The sequence below is a fragment of the Chelon labrosus genome, assembly GCF_963514085.1.
Source record: "Chelon labrosus genome assembly, chromosome: 6".
Classification (NCBI taxonomy): Eukaryota; Metazoa; Chordata; class Actinopteri; order Mugiliformes; family Mugilidae; genus Chelon; species Chelon labrosus.
The window spans coordinates 1,493,016-1,508,372 of NC_140342.1; the positions used below are offsets into that span (position 1 = coordinate 1,493,016).

Genomic DNA, 15,357 nt, shown 5'->3' on the forward strand with positions numbered 1-15,357 from the left:
GCAACACCAATCGGGCATGATCTAAACAGAAGGCACCGACCGCCCTCCAGATTGTGACATTCTGTCCAAAGACAGAGATGGAGTGAGTTTCCACATAGGGCCTGCTTCACTTTCTAGACGTGTTGCATCCACTGAACCAGATGTGAGGCATTGTTTGCAAAATTTTCTTTTAGAATGAAACTCTGGTGGTAACCCAGCTACTTTGGCCATACACAGGCAGGTACATTATACATATTGAGTATCACTTTTATTAAGCATGTCCAGCACCATACTTTGTTTCCAGTAGCTTTTAAAGGGAGAAATTCTGGTTGAGGACTGAGGCATTGCCCAGAGTGCAAACTGCAGATCTTCTGGCAAATCTGATTGGTGTTCATCATCATGTAGCCCTCCAAAAATTGTAGATTTTTATTCAGCTGTTCAACCAGACAACCGTAGCCAAGACAAACTTTGTGTGCTGTCTTTGTTGTATATTAAATGTTCAAGGTGCCTCAGTCAATCAGAATACCTTTCAGGATTCTGACTTGAGAAATGACCTGAAACAGGGCCCATAAGTACTCTCTGCAGAACTAATGCTCAACTACGCCACTTTGGTAGGTCATGTTGCATAGTCTACTAGAATAACAAAACAATATCCCTATGCACTTCAGTGAAGTGGCTTGTTGACATCCATAGCAATGCTTTCAAATGGCATGTCAAAGTACTTTTGCATTTCAAGGCAAGAGGCGTACCAGGGATGCACATCTCCACATCTTACAAAACATTTATACCTGCTTAGGGTAACACAGCAGGAACCTGAGATTAACTGCTGTAGACTTGCGATTTTGCGGAGATCCATGTCTTTACCTTCTTCTTCACCAACCTTTTCTCCTAGCAGTCCCTTAAGCCTGTTTGTTCTTCCTACACCAGCAGCAGTTTCGTCTATACTTCCCTCCTTCCCTTTTTCCCTCTCACCGGCAATCTACCCAAGGACTGAAGTCACAGTAGGACACATACAAGCTCATTGTGTAGCTGCCTCTCTGGAAATGTCAATGAGCTCAGCTTCCACCCCTGACAGATCAAGGGTTACCAAGGTGCTGACTGTCTGTGGGGTGTCTACCCAGTTAGTGTAACTGTTCATGTCCCCAACACACTGATTGACAATTTGAATTGCAGAGCTATAATGATGACATTATACTCCTGTAGGTAAGAGAGAGGATATCAAATATTATGAAGCATGTTGTCTATGTAAGCAAATCAGCAGATCAAGTCTATGTCTATCTAATGAGAAATAGTTTTTTTTTTCTATCTGCTATTGCCAGAAAACAGAGATATCACTTCAGTTCAATTAAATGGATTTACTGGAAAGACAGCATTCATTACATAATTTCCAAAGTACTGAATGAATTCTGACATTAATTTATGAGATAGTCCGATTTTACAAAAAGGAAAAAGTGAAATTAAAACAATGATGGAGAGACAAGAGCATGGGCACAATCAGACAGGTTGAAATCAAGCTGACTGTAGCCAAACTTAAATAAGAAGACCAACAGGGATAAAACTGCCGTTCTTCTCAGTCCATCGGGGAGATAGCATTCATTCATTCATTCATTCATTCATTCATTTTCTGTAACTGCTTATCCTCTGAAGGGCTGCAGGGAGATAGCATTGGAGATCCAATATTCCTCAGCAGGTTTGGATAATGAAAAAATAGCATCTTGATGACAGAATGTCTGTTTGAGAGTAGAGTTTGTGGTTGTACCATTGATATATGCCTACACCTCACCACTGTTTTCCTTTATCCTCGTCAAGTCAAGTCAAGTTTATTATAGCCCCACACCAATAATGAACAGCATACATAGATGATAAACTTTAAAAGTTACATTCATTTTGCTTAAAACACGACAAATTAATTATTAAGAATATTTTAAATATATTTTAAGAAGACAAGATGAAATACAACAATATTTGAAGTGAATATAAAACTTTATTGTCAGTGGGAAATATTGTTGAAAGACGGTATCAAAGGAAGTAGAGATTGCTGCTGCTCTAACCACCTGCAGGTGCAATTTGGAAACTTTGCTTTAGCAATTGGCATACATTTTACGCCTGTTCATCTGTTTTTTATGCTGTTTTGTATAATTACACAAGGTCTCCAACTCAAGACAATTTATAATCTACAGTAAATTAACACACACCTTCTTGAAGACTTAACAACCATGGGCCCTTTAGACCAGCTGGACGTACACCCGGTCCTAAGAGTAGGCTGGGTGCAACATCTGAGACTAAATCTTAAGCCTCGTCAGAGGTAGATGTAAAGACCAGTTTTCATACTGAAAATAAAAATGTTACCATATACTGGTTAATAGGCTCATACAGGCGATGCAGGGTATGGTTGCGTGGTGCAGGTATGCCCAGGACACGTAGCTCTTAATGAAGAGCACACTGACAAGAAAATGTGAGGAGTAAAGGCGCTCTGGTGTTTCATTTAAACTGGGCATAGTTGCTGCTAATTGTAGTTTTAGACGATGTACTGGACTCACACCCAACTTCTTTAAGTCCAGTTGCTGCAACTGGCTTCAAAAGTTGCAAAGAGAGAGCAGAGCAAGAGTCTATTTGTCCCTCAGCAGCAACTAATCTCATGTTCTACTTGTTAATCGACATTTTACTTAATCCTGTAGGCCACGCATACTCATAACTTCAACTTGCTGATTTCCTTTGGTCCAAGAACTAGCATTTCAGTTTTTAGCATTTTCAGTTAGATGACTTCCATTTCTGATTGGCATTCTTTTAGCATCATAATGATGACAAGCATTGGGTTTAATGGAGATGTTAACCTAAGTGTCATCTGCATAGAAGTGGAATCTCAGTTTGTAATGAGTGATCAGCATTGTAAGAAACAACTGCCATTTGTGATCTGTCAATTAAATATGATTAAAATCATGAATGAGTAGAGTAATTCAGACCAGCATAACTTTCTAGATGGTCTAATTGGAAGTGGTGATTAACCATGTCAAAACCGACACTGGAGTCAGAATCAGAATCAGAATACTTAATTAATCCTTCAAGGAAATTGTTTTGTTGCTGTTGCTCCCATAAAGTGACAGTTGCTAGTTGACAGAGCAACTACAATAGAATAAAAGTAGTACAAAAATATATAAAAAATAAAGTAAGAAGCATTTAAAGTAAAAGTATTCACAATATACAGAGGTATACAGAGAGAGAGTCTAAGATCAATAACCCATTAGCTGGCCGATGGTTGGTCCAGTTATGTTTTTATTGATGTTTTGTTTAACTGTATCATTTTAAAGTTTTATCTTTTTAACTCATCCAAATAATAAAAGGATATTTTGCTGCCTTTTCATCTTTACATCATCTTTCTGTCTATTCGATGCATGAGTTAACTCACATTAAATATATGTGTGACAATGCTGACCAGTCGAATAGTTTGTATCAACTTTCTTGCATTAAATAGGCTTCAGTGATCATTCTTTACTTGGAGGAAAAACAGGGGGAGAACGTTAGTCCAGTGCGTTAAACTGAGTCCAAAACTAATTGAAATTGCTGCTAAAACTGTAACCTGTTTCTGTGCAAAGAATTTACGACCACAGCTTGGAGCAAAGGAGCTTGGAGAATGATGTTCTATCTGGAATTAGTAATATTAGTAATATACATTAATATTATACCTGTGAGAGCTACCCCTAACCCTAACACCTTTATTTGTATAGCACTTTTCATACAAACAAAATGTAGCACAAAGTGCTTTATACAGTAATCCCACCTGCACCCCCAAACCCTCCCCCACCCCTCACCCAACACAGACACACACACAGACACACACACAATTTAATAATCCGTGAAGCACTACAAATAAGAACAGCATTCATTAAAACAAGAGCAAGGACTGTGGAAATGACCCCATTAAGGTGAATACGTTCACAAATTAATTGCCTGTGTTTCCTTCGAACGCTGAGTGTTCATCGAGTATATAAAAGCATCGTGGTATTGTTTCACAGCACAGCAGCCATCTATTATCCACTGGGTCTATTATGTATTGTGATATGATGGTTTGGTAACCTGGGAAACTCTGCATGGTCTTCCATGTAAATACACCTTAAAATGTTATATGAGTTGGAACGGGAATGGGAAAACTTTGGTATGTTTAATATAAAAGAAAGGTGAAAGAAACAAAACTATTTTAATATTGAGGTGTGCAGTTAAATAGAATTAAATATAGATGTCGTTAATATATAATATAATATTTATGCATTATTTATTTATTCTGTCCTTTCACAAGTCCTAATCTGAATTTTGATTACTGAGCTTGCCAACATGGCATCCATAATTAATATAGTCATAGCCTGTATCACCTACTTTAGAACATGTAGTAAGCTAACAGTGTCTGGAGAGAATTATCACAGAGTTCTGATAATTCACCAGCAGTTTTCTTCTGATGCTCAACATTCCCTTGTTGAATAGAAAAACAATCTGAGGCAAAGTGTGATTTTGTATTGTTGTATCCTTACTCTTATAGCATAAAGTTTGATCACTGAGCTGCAGCATTAACTTGTATTCTAACAAGATTAAAATATATTTGCCCTGGAGATTAGCATAGTTAATTCTCCCTTTTTTTCAGCTTCTGGGGCGGCTGCAGCAGGCTTTGATCAGTGTAGCGCGGCGAGGCCTAGGCTTGGCCTGGCCATCCGAGGCCTGGGTGTGAAATTGGTCTGATGTCATCCCCCATTCTCCATCTTCACCGGCTTTTAGCGGCCGTAATTATATTTCCGCCACAAAAGCCCCCGTCCCCTTCATTCCATATTCCAAGTTTGACTAGGAAGCGTTTAAAGAACTATGGCTAAATTACTCAGTGGGGGGAAGGGGGACTGGATGGGCTGTCTTTTGTCTGACGGAGACAATACTTTGTGATATGTACTTTTCTTTTCTCTGCCCGTCTGCCCTTTGCCTCTGCCTGTTGGAGAGGTTAAGTTTATGACAAGCAGATGCATGAACTTTGGGTAAATAAGATGTTTTTATAGTTTGCCTTTTGATACACTGCTTTCAGCCAAAGCACAACCAGATATGTTTCTGAAATGTTACTATAGACAGAATTAGCAACATTTCAGTGGTGTCTCAACAAGCAAATAAAACACTTGCGCTTTCTTTTACTGTTATAAACTACACACAAAGCAGAGATAAGTATGTACGGGGGATTATTCTAATACCATTTATGACCTGTTTAATTTGCTGAAAAGGTGAAAACGCTCCAGAAAAACGATACTACATATGCCTTAAGAAGAAAATGGTATATCATGCCTTCAGACAGTTGCTTTTGAAAATAGTAACAAACTAGTAGTATTACAGAACTTGAATCAATGCCTTTAAAGTCTATCCTAAATGAGAACATATAAAATGATGAAATTCATTTGTTTTCAGAAAACTACAGTAGAACATTAAATTGAAAATAGCACTTATATTAAGGTCATACTGGCAGATTCTGTAATGCTGTCACAACAGGAACTCACAGGCCATTTTAGGACACATTTGCGTAGGTTCTGAACATTCAGCGTTGATCAGTTGAGCTCGACATGGCCCTCCCTAAACTGCTGTAGTTGAAGGTGTCGCAAAATTTTTTCCGGTCAGTCCCACATCGCAATGGAACAGAAAGGCTGAAAGGGCAGATTGAGGAGGGAGGGGGAGCTACTCCTGTAATCGTTTGCACCACCTTGCACCTGCCTGATTGGCGGTAGAAAAAGGCCCATTTTGAAAGTCTTTCACGAGAGAAAGTGTGTGCCAAGTTCCCTTCCCCATTAGTAGCATTCATTACATCGAGAGATTGGGCAGGTAGCACATAGTCACACAGTCTTAATTTGCAATTTGTTTGTTCAAAATAACTATAAAATCTGCGCATACAAAACAGCTTGAGTATTTACTGTCCTTGTCCATTTTTGAGTAGCTCAAAAAAGACGTGTACTTGTACCTGGACTTGTACGGTTATAAGTCCAGTTCCCGTTCTTAAATGCTTTTTGGATATGCCATGACCTGGATGACTGAGAACCTGAGAACCCTACATTGTAGACTGATCTAGTAGCCTCTACGTTACTGGAGAGAAACAAAGGGCCAGGTTAATTTCTCAGAACTATTTTTTGTACCATCAACCAATTTAGAAATGTGTTTATAATTGTTCATAACAGCCACACTAGGAAATTGAGTTACATGTAGCATGTTGGAGCCCATAGTCCAAATAGTCTGATTGAAGTTTGAAATCATTTTAATTGAATATAACTGATGTAAAAGGTAACATCAAAGACATGATGAAAAGATGTTACACTTCTTTCCTTTGGTAGCCTACTGATAATATCCCCTGGACTTAAAGAGGAAAATATGTTCATTTCTCATCATTTCTTGGCTGTAGTTTAGTCACCTGCTGCTTTTTGCATGGACACCCAAAGCATTTTGACCTCCATCCAGGTTCTCTTGCTACTCTGCCCCCACCACCTCCCTTACACCCGCAACCCCTTTAACTTACAGCTACAGATTGTGGCCCCCAACCCACAGCTTTTTCCCCCTTTCCTCACCCAAGTCAAGAGTAGCTCATCTCATCAAGTCAGCGATTGTTGGGCGTAACTTCCACATACAAGCCAGCTAAGAAAGGAAATGCAGATGAGGGCCTCTGTAGCTATTCAGAGAGCCCAGGTCACTGCTGCAGCCACTGCCAATGGGCGAGTTCCAGACAACTCTTTGGCTTTTTGTTGATGGATCTCCCTCTGCTCTCCATATTTCTTTCTTCCTCTCTGTTTCATTTTCTCTCCACTGTTCATCGACTACGCTGTGATGTTCAGGTAAACCGCACACAGACTTCAACCGATGTATCTGTAATGTTGCGAGATTTCACCCGCTGGTAGACAGCTTGGTTGCTGGATCTGTTGTGGGGGAGAAAGAGGTATTTTGGATTTTGTAGATAATATAAACTTCACATACAAGTTAGCCAACCTAAACCAGTATTTGTTTATCTTTTAACCTGTGAACGTCTGTGTCTCATGTTACAGACTTTTCTGCTGTGACCAATTGACTGGGACAATAAAGTGAAAATAGTAATAGATGTAATGACTTGGCTTTTGTTTTAAATTTAGTTTCTATCACACTAACCTGTGAAACAGGTGCTGACAGAATGCTGAGAACTATTAGTAGGCTATTTTGCCAATTTTTCATTTGTAACAAACAGGAACCTTCAGAATGATTACTACCTTTTCAAAAATGGACTCCAGATTTTCTTCTCAAAACTTCTAATTGTATTTTAAATGATAATTTTGTTTGTTTGATACTGATTTCGATACTGCAGTGCCTGAAAACAGGCCACAACGGCTTTCAAGTTGCTATGCTGTTGGTTTTTATGTCCAGTCGGTGTGGTGAAGGAAAACCTTGTGTGTGTTCATTTCACTAAACAAAAGCTTGAATTACACATTTACAAGATAAATGTACAATAGAAACACTGTATGTTGAACCTTCTAGTTAGGTTGAAGATAAAAACCAAAAATTCTCATGAATGTGATCACTACTAAATTCACAGCTTTACTGTAGTAAAAAATGTAAACGCCAAGAGAATTATCATTGCTTTAGTTGAGTTTGGAAAGTTTTAGAAGTGGAAACTGATTCCAGGGCCTGGTTATATGTGTTAAAATGTTTATTCACACCTGTCAGCTCTTACTGTTCTCCTCCTTCCGCTGTTTAAGCAGAGAGAACTTGAAATAATGCTCCGCTCAGATGCTCATGTCTGACCCTGTTATACTGCATCCTGTCACATGATCACAATCCCAATAAGAAAAATGACAGCGTAAATAAAATGTCCAATTATATTAATGAACATAGGCTTTACTAATGTTTAATGGATCAGTTCATGACACAATCAATGGTTTTATTATGTGAACTATTAAAATATTGTTATTGTGCATGGCCCCATTACCAAAGTACCAAAACTTTCAAGACCAGCAATTAGGAGTGGAAAATACCTACTGCATGAGTGTGGCATAACACATAACATCATGCAGGAGCTCCACATTGATTGTTTCAAACATGTTTTTTAAAAATAAATGTCACTCATTAATGTAGCAGTATTGACCTATGTCTTCCCTTATTATCCCTGGCTGCACTCCTCCCTGTGTGTTCTCCTGACCCCTAAATTCATCCTAAAATTTACATGTCAGTGCTGAAATGTGAAATGCTTGTATCTCCTAGATTAAGGACATTAAGGAGAATGAAGATTGTCTTCCTGTAGGAGACTCCTGAAGTCCTACACGTTTTCTGAAAGGAATCTAACATGATGTCTGGTGGCTTGCTACTCTATATAATTTGACTGAATTTGCGCTCATTTAATGAATGCTTTGCGAAGAGCTATGCATGTACTTTAAAGAAACGCATCACATATTATAAGGGCCTCACCCGGAATATATTTGTCAACGACACTGGTTTTCTGTTGATCAGGAAAATGCCGTCTTGGCAGAAAATGTGCAGGAGGAAGTGTAATAAAATAACTGCTCCCCATCTCTTTGTTATGTGCGATCCCTTTATGTAGTTTCTCAAACTGTTTTGAAATGTGTTTAGTAGTGATGTGTGCAGACTACAACTGTCCTCCGTGCAAGTGAATATAAAGATTTTTATATAAACCACCTGCAAAATAGCTAAACTTCACAGCAAAATTCTAAATATTACTGTCTGTTATATAATAAAATAATCTGAAAAGTCAAAGCGGCATTGTTGTCGTTTATTTACCATCACACCATTATGATATAAATTATTTACATGTTTCATATAAAAGAGAAATTCAGCTGTAAGAGAAAAAAACAGCTGATATTTTGTCTTTTAAAAAGAAAAGCCCATTTGCGGCTTGGAAAAGACCCACAGCTGCTCTTTCTTTACAACAGAGTATATTTTTCTGGCTTGTATTTACATAACTTTAAGGCAGAAGCGTATTCAGCATTGTAAATGAAAGGAAGGAAAACGAACTTGAAACCTAAACCAAAAAAAAAATTAAAATAAAAATAAAAAAATGGAAAGGGGGAAAAAGAACATTCACTGCATCGTAAGACGATTTGGTTCGGATCAACATTAAGTAAACCCAGCACAGGTGTTGCATTCAAAGAAGTTATTGCAGAAAAATAAGTTATGTAAACTCTCCCCAGCCCCACTTCCACGTGGCTAAAGATGTTTGTTATAAATAATAATATAACGGTCTTTTTTTTTAACAACAAATAAAACCTTTTTTCCTGAACATTTCTGAGTGTACATGTAGCATAGGCCTACTGTAGGTCCAGGATTAGGGTGGAGATGAATAGTCTAAATCTTTTATAGCTATGGAGAAATGCTAATGTTCTGGTCATTTAAACTGACCGTTTAAATCTTAATAAAAAGTGAGAATAAGAGCGGTCTTTCTAGTTATGTTGCTAAAATCAGAACATTAATTCCAATAATTAAATCACATCAAAGTTCAGTTACGTGTTGCCAATTATTTTATGAAGACAATGCGTTTTGTTTGTTTGTTTCCTTTTGTTAAACACTGTTCATCAGACGGCTTCGATAAAGTAGACCTTTAATTTCATATATGAAAACGTGTCTTTACATTCCCACATGTCTTGGCGCCTTAGAAGGCCGTAAAGGGCTTTTTTTCACACCGGAACAGCCATGACCCGCAGGTAAACATTCACTAGGCTATAGCACGCCAACAGAACACAGACAAAACAAATAAGAAAACACCAGAAAGCAGCCAAACAGAGTCAGACAGTAGTTAGAAACACGGAGAACACAAAGCAGGCTATTTCCTCACTTCACAGTTTCCAGAATGCAGCAGGAGGAATCTTTGGATTTTTAGCATACAGTTTTATAACAGTCAGCAGGGAGTCTGGGGCTAACGCTGGGCAGCGGTGCGCGTGACGGTCCAGCTTCCTCGTTCCTCGAGCTCATCCCGTTCTCCTCGGCTCCTAGTATAGATGTTGTTGGTTCACTTTTCCCGATTATGAAACTATGCTTTAACTTTTACACTTTGCTGCCATTTAAACTTTAAACGCGCTCACCATTAAAATAGGTCTACGAGTATTGGCTTGTTTTATGGCGTTAAATTTATTTTCTTTTTGCAACTGACAGGTAGGATAGGATCGCACACCGACACTTTACTCTTTATTATCAGGCCAAATATCATTGCGCAGTTTGCAGTCCATATTTTATTCGCTTTGCTCTGGGTGTCCCCCTCTGAAGACTCCACAATCCTACGTTCATGATGGAGCAATATATCATGAATGGCAGAGTCGCGCATTGGAATTATGAATTCAGGAGAAATCAAATCTGGCTTTCAAAACTCTGGAGGAAAAAGTAACCTACCTTTCTGAGGTAAACTGATATTAATTCGAGAAGGCATGGTATATTGTTTAAAAAGTAGACGAGCCTGATGCCCAACGTTCATTTGAAAGTCTTAAACGTTTGGCTAGACCTGCAGTTTTCAAAATGGTTGTTATAATGAACTGACTTGACTATTTTAATCCAAACATAAATGTAGTCATTCTGGAATTGAAGCCTCATATGCCAATGAATGGTAAATTTTGGCCAAAAAACTGGCAAAGGGGCGATGGGCTTGTTTTTTCAGGGAGACCACCGGTTTTCAGACGGGGTTTAATTTGGCCTTGCAAGTGAACGACCCACCCCTCGACCATTTATGCAGTCTAAATTAATAACAAACACGGTATGTTAATAATTGGTCACAACTGGCGTGCACGCACAGAAGACGTCGTTTGTAGAGGAAAAACAGGGAGAAAATTTCCCATTTCTGGCTGTGACATGAACGCAGCACCATCTTTGACTTTGATTGGCCGTCGTCAGTCAGCCTGGGCACATGTTGTCTATACTCGTACACACATCTCTCTCACACACACGGAAGACAAACAAACGTCGCATCGTTGTCTCTGGTTTAGCTTTAAATATGAATGCTGGTACTGGAATGATTTTATTGCATGGTTCGAGAACCTCCCCCTCCCTTCCGCGTGTACCCTCTAGTCACTGTCCGACTTGGCGTCCTTGGACGCGGCGTGGTTGTACAGTCCCTGCGCCATGAGATGCAGCGCCAGAGAGTTTTTATTCCCAGTGGCTTTCTTGATTTTTGCCCGCTTGTTCTGAAACCAGATTTTGATCTGAGACTCGTTGAGGCCAAGTTCGGTGGCCAGGCTCTGCCTCCGCTGCTCTGTCAGGTACCGGTTGTTCTGGAACTCAGTTTTTAACCGGTGGAGCTGGTCCGCCGTGAAGGCCGTCCGGGGCCGCTTGTCCTCTTTACTTGGAGTGGGCGCTTTCTTTGGTTTGCGGGATCTGGGCCCTTGAGTGGGGGGTGGGAGTGGAGACAAAATGAATGACAGCCAGGGGTTAGGGTCAGTACTTTTGAGCTTTGTCACACTTTCAAATCACAGGTGGGTTGAATGAATGGCCAACATAATAATGATAATAATAACAATAATCAGTTTTCGTTAGTTATAAAGGCATATAGGCCACATAACTGGTGCGTGTATGTAAACAGTGTCTTATCATTCACGCTAAAATTTCTTATTCTAATATTTAGAATTTTCGTGAACTAACTGGAGTCACTACACTGCTACAATGGCGTACTTTACAATACTTTATCATTTTCCTTGTACTTAGCCTATAAGCACCCATTCGAGTTAAATAGCCACTTGAAGACCGAAGTTTTATGACGTCATTCTGAAGTAAACTTATTCTGAAACGCAATTCCTGTACAGAAGTTTTAATACAATACAAAACTGTTCTTAATCATTAAATTGAGGATATTCTAATCAACCACAGCCCATCCTGCTGCACGGTGACTTTAGTGAGAACGAGAGGAGGAGGGTGCAGGTGGGGGTGGGATTAGGATATGATGGAGGATGGGGGAGTTAGGCGCCTCTTTCCTTCCCTGTTACCATAGGAACCCCATTTTTAAAAAGTAGTTTCCTAAAACGATCAGTAGCATCTTTTGTTTCTGCTGTGGGCTAACATTCAGAATGTTCAGTCACGATCAAATCATATGTCCACGAGGAAGGATGCGAAAAAATATTTCAGCTTTCGCTTGTGAAGAACACAGCAGACATAAATCAAATGTGCCATCAAACATTTGGTCTACTTTAAGTGTGCGTTTGGTTTAACATTATAAAATATAACAGTAGGCCTATAAAGAACAGAAATGCATATAATGAGATAATTTAAGCTAGTTAGTGTAAAGCATGGGCCTGTTTAATAAGGCTAATAATACGGGGAAGCTGCAGCCTCCCTGACCTCGAAGGCCCTTTGTGGCCTTTCCCATAAGCTTGTGCCTGGACCTCGATGGAAACTTTTCTGTGTGTTTCCATACAACAATAAAAACAGCATCTCTGACCATTCTCCATTCATTTCGATCTTTTCCCAACGTTTCTTCGATAGATCGTGAACATTTTTTGATTTGATTTTAATTTGCTTGCCCGGTGGGTTGGTTTAGAAACATTATTTAACATCTGAATGTGTGTCTAAATCGTGACTACGGGAAAGTCCAAGTGCACCAGGCGTCCAGTTTTAAAATAAACCCAGCTTGCAGCAAACTTTTCAGTTTGTCGATAAAACTAATATTGTGTATTTCAGTTCAAAGACAAAGCAACATAGTCCCAAAACAGGGCGCTGCAGCAGCAGAAGAAAATGCTAGTTTGGATAGAAACATGTCTAAAATCCGATGTTTTTCCCCCAGCCAAATACAGAAATGTTATCAAAACTGATTTTATTTTATTTTATTGGCAGGAGAAAGGCTATGAAGATGCTGTGTTAAGCATTTCTCATTGAAACAATCTCTTTTGGGACTCACGGCCCTCACTTTTTAGACCCCCCTCCCATTGAAAAAAAAAAAAAAATATGCTAATGGATATTAACAAAGAAGACGGAGGAACAATGGCTTTAAACTTGGTTTTATGCACAAACGTTTTCAAACTTTATTTTCGATTCTGTTTAATATTAGATTTATTTTACACTTACTTATTTATTTACACTTTTGACGATGCCCAGTGGACTTTATCCTTAGTTTAAAGCCAGAATCCATATCGAAATTCACATAAAGCATCTCAGACTAGTTTCTGATTTGACTTTAAAGTACTTTGTGTCATATAGGATGTTTATATTTTAAGAAAATTAATGTTGTTTTTATCCTTGAAGTACGAAATTATGAAGATAATATTAGTTATGACGATACAATAATGACTTTGTCAATTGTTACAAGAGATGTGTCTACTAAGAAGAGAATTGGGGGTCGCACAGAATAGACGGTTAGTTCTCTTTTTTAAGTATTAGTATTAGTTTTGAAACTACAAAACGATGCAATCGAATTTTTTTTTCTCATTAAGAAGAAGATTTATTGACTTCTCCTTTTCTACAATTCCGCCTTTTAACTGATTCTGAAATTCAGTATCCAAACTGAGATTTGAGATTCATTTATTATTTATTATTATTATTATTATTACTACTATTCTTTACGATTATAAGTGACCAATGATTCTTTTTGCACCAACCTGATGATGGACGGTCCGAGTAGCGAGTACAATAAACCCAGGCTGGCCACAACATTGGTTTGGCCGCTGGGGCCGTGCTGGCCTGAGGGCTGCGGCACCGGTCCTCGCCGGTCCCCCGGTCACTCCCTGATTCATCACCTGCTATCAGGTCAGATCTCCTAGTCTCAGTGTCCAGATGCTGGTCCTCAGGCGCTCCCGGGTCCTCTTCCTCTCCGCCTGATCCATCCTGACGCAGGTGGACAGTTTTGGAAGGTTTCCTCCCTGTCAGGTCCTCTCTTCGTATTATCACTCCCAGACTATCTCCCTCCCGAACTAAAGTCCCATCCTTCCCCTTTCGGCCAAAGTCCGGTCTTAAAATGTTGTCGATGTAAAAGTTGGTGATCCTGTGGGACTGGTTGCCAGGTGGCTGGAGCAGAGGCAGGATGGCCCGGTTGGACTCTCCGGAGTCCTCTGGGCGCTCCTGGTCTCGGCGAATATTTTCTTCCATAATGATAAAGTCTGGTCACTCTCACCACAAGCTTCCTTCTACAATGTTGTAATTCCAGTTTCCGGATGCGCCCGGTTCACTTTATTATTAATTAGCAAAATCCCTCGCCTGTGTTTACAATTAAAAAGCAAGAAAGACGATGAGAAAAACGAATTCCCTTTTGGTAGAAGAGTTTGTATGGTTTTGCTGAAAAAACGCGGCTAAGATGATTTTGACAAAGAAAAATCATGCTTCAGATTCCGGTAAGAGCCTCTTCCTCATGGCTGGCCTTGGAGCCTTTCTTTTTTATTTCCAACTTAAAAAAAAAAAAAAAAATAGTTGAAAACCACAGTGTAGGCTATCCAATTTTTTTACGGGTCCCTGCACACAATTATTGATGGCTTCAGCAGCACTAAAGTGCCCTGATAAAGACGCCGCTCAAATACTTTCACTATGGATTTTTGGTTTTCATTTCTGATTGGCTACGAGACGCTGCCATGACGTTATACTATGGCTTTTCAGACACGTGCCTCAGACCAATAGAGCTGGAGAACTGGTGTCATGTGAGGTTCCCGGAATTCCCTTGAGGCGCAGATTAATCCAATCCAATCAGTCAGTTCATGATGCATTCAAGCTCCAGCGGAAATTTGTTATTATTTGAACTTCTGACGGCGCAGGTTGAAATCAGGAGAGGCTACTGTATTTGGAAATAGTGTACAGGTAAATAATAATTAGAAGTCCACTTTGCGCACTTACTACACATCCTTGTTTGTTAATGGTCAGTCATTGTTTGTATGAGCTGGATGTCATCTATATGAGCACGGTTTGGCCAAACCATTGTAGCCTAGTCCGACTGGTCTCGGCAATCCATAACCATTTTTGATTTATAGCGTAGGTTACCCCAAAAAAGACTGACATGCTGTTTGGGTTTATTTTCCTACTCGGGTACTCAAAGAATTACGAGCCAGGCTCACTGCGATGGGATTGTTTTTGCATTTACAACCTTGTAATATTATAACCTTTAAAAATATCTGTAGAATTAGACACTATGGCTACTCTGCCAAAATAGGTTGTCTTCAATAACTACAGGCAGTTTTGTCAGATATAAGCCTACTAGGCTATGTTTCAACTGTATTGACCTGCAGCAATTTGAACCTCTGATCGTTCCATTTCGTGGAGCATAGATGCTGTTGTTTAAAGACTCATTGGAACTCGTCCTTTAATAGGCTTTAGATGTAAATCTGAACGTAAATCACTGTGTTTTATTATTTGTCGTGTTCCTTGTCTCACAGAGAAGTGAAATTACTTGTTGGGTTCATTTCACAGGGGTCAGGCCTAAGGTCAGCAGGGCAGTGGTTATTT

General features: G+C 39.3%; 1 protein-coding gene across 1 annotated transcript; it reads right to left on the reverse strand.

Annotated features, from left to right (window-relative positions):
• Window positions 1-11,009: 11,009 nt before the first annotated feature.
• On the reverse strand, window positions 11,010-14,016 carry en2b (engrailed homeobox 2b; the record flags this gene model as incomplete). The annotated part of the gene is made up of 2 exons (XM_084545951.1): window positions 11,010-11,326; window positions 13,530-14,016. The coding sequence occupies 2 exons, from the start codon at window positions 14,014-14,016 to the stop codon at window positions 11,010-11,012; spliced, it is 804 nt and encodes a 267-aa protein (XP_084402077.1).
• Window positions 14,017-15,357: the final 1,341 nt, after the last annotated feature.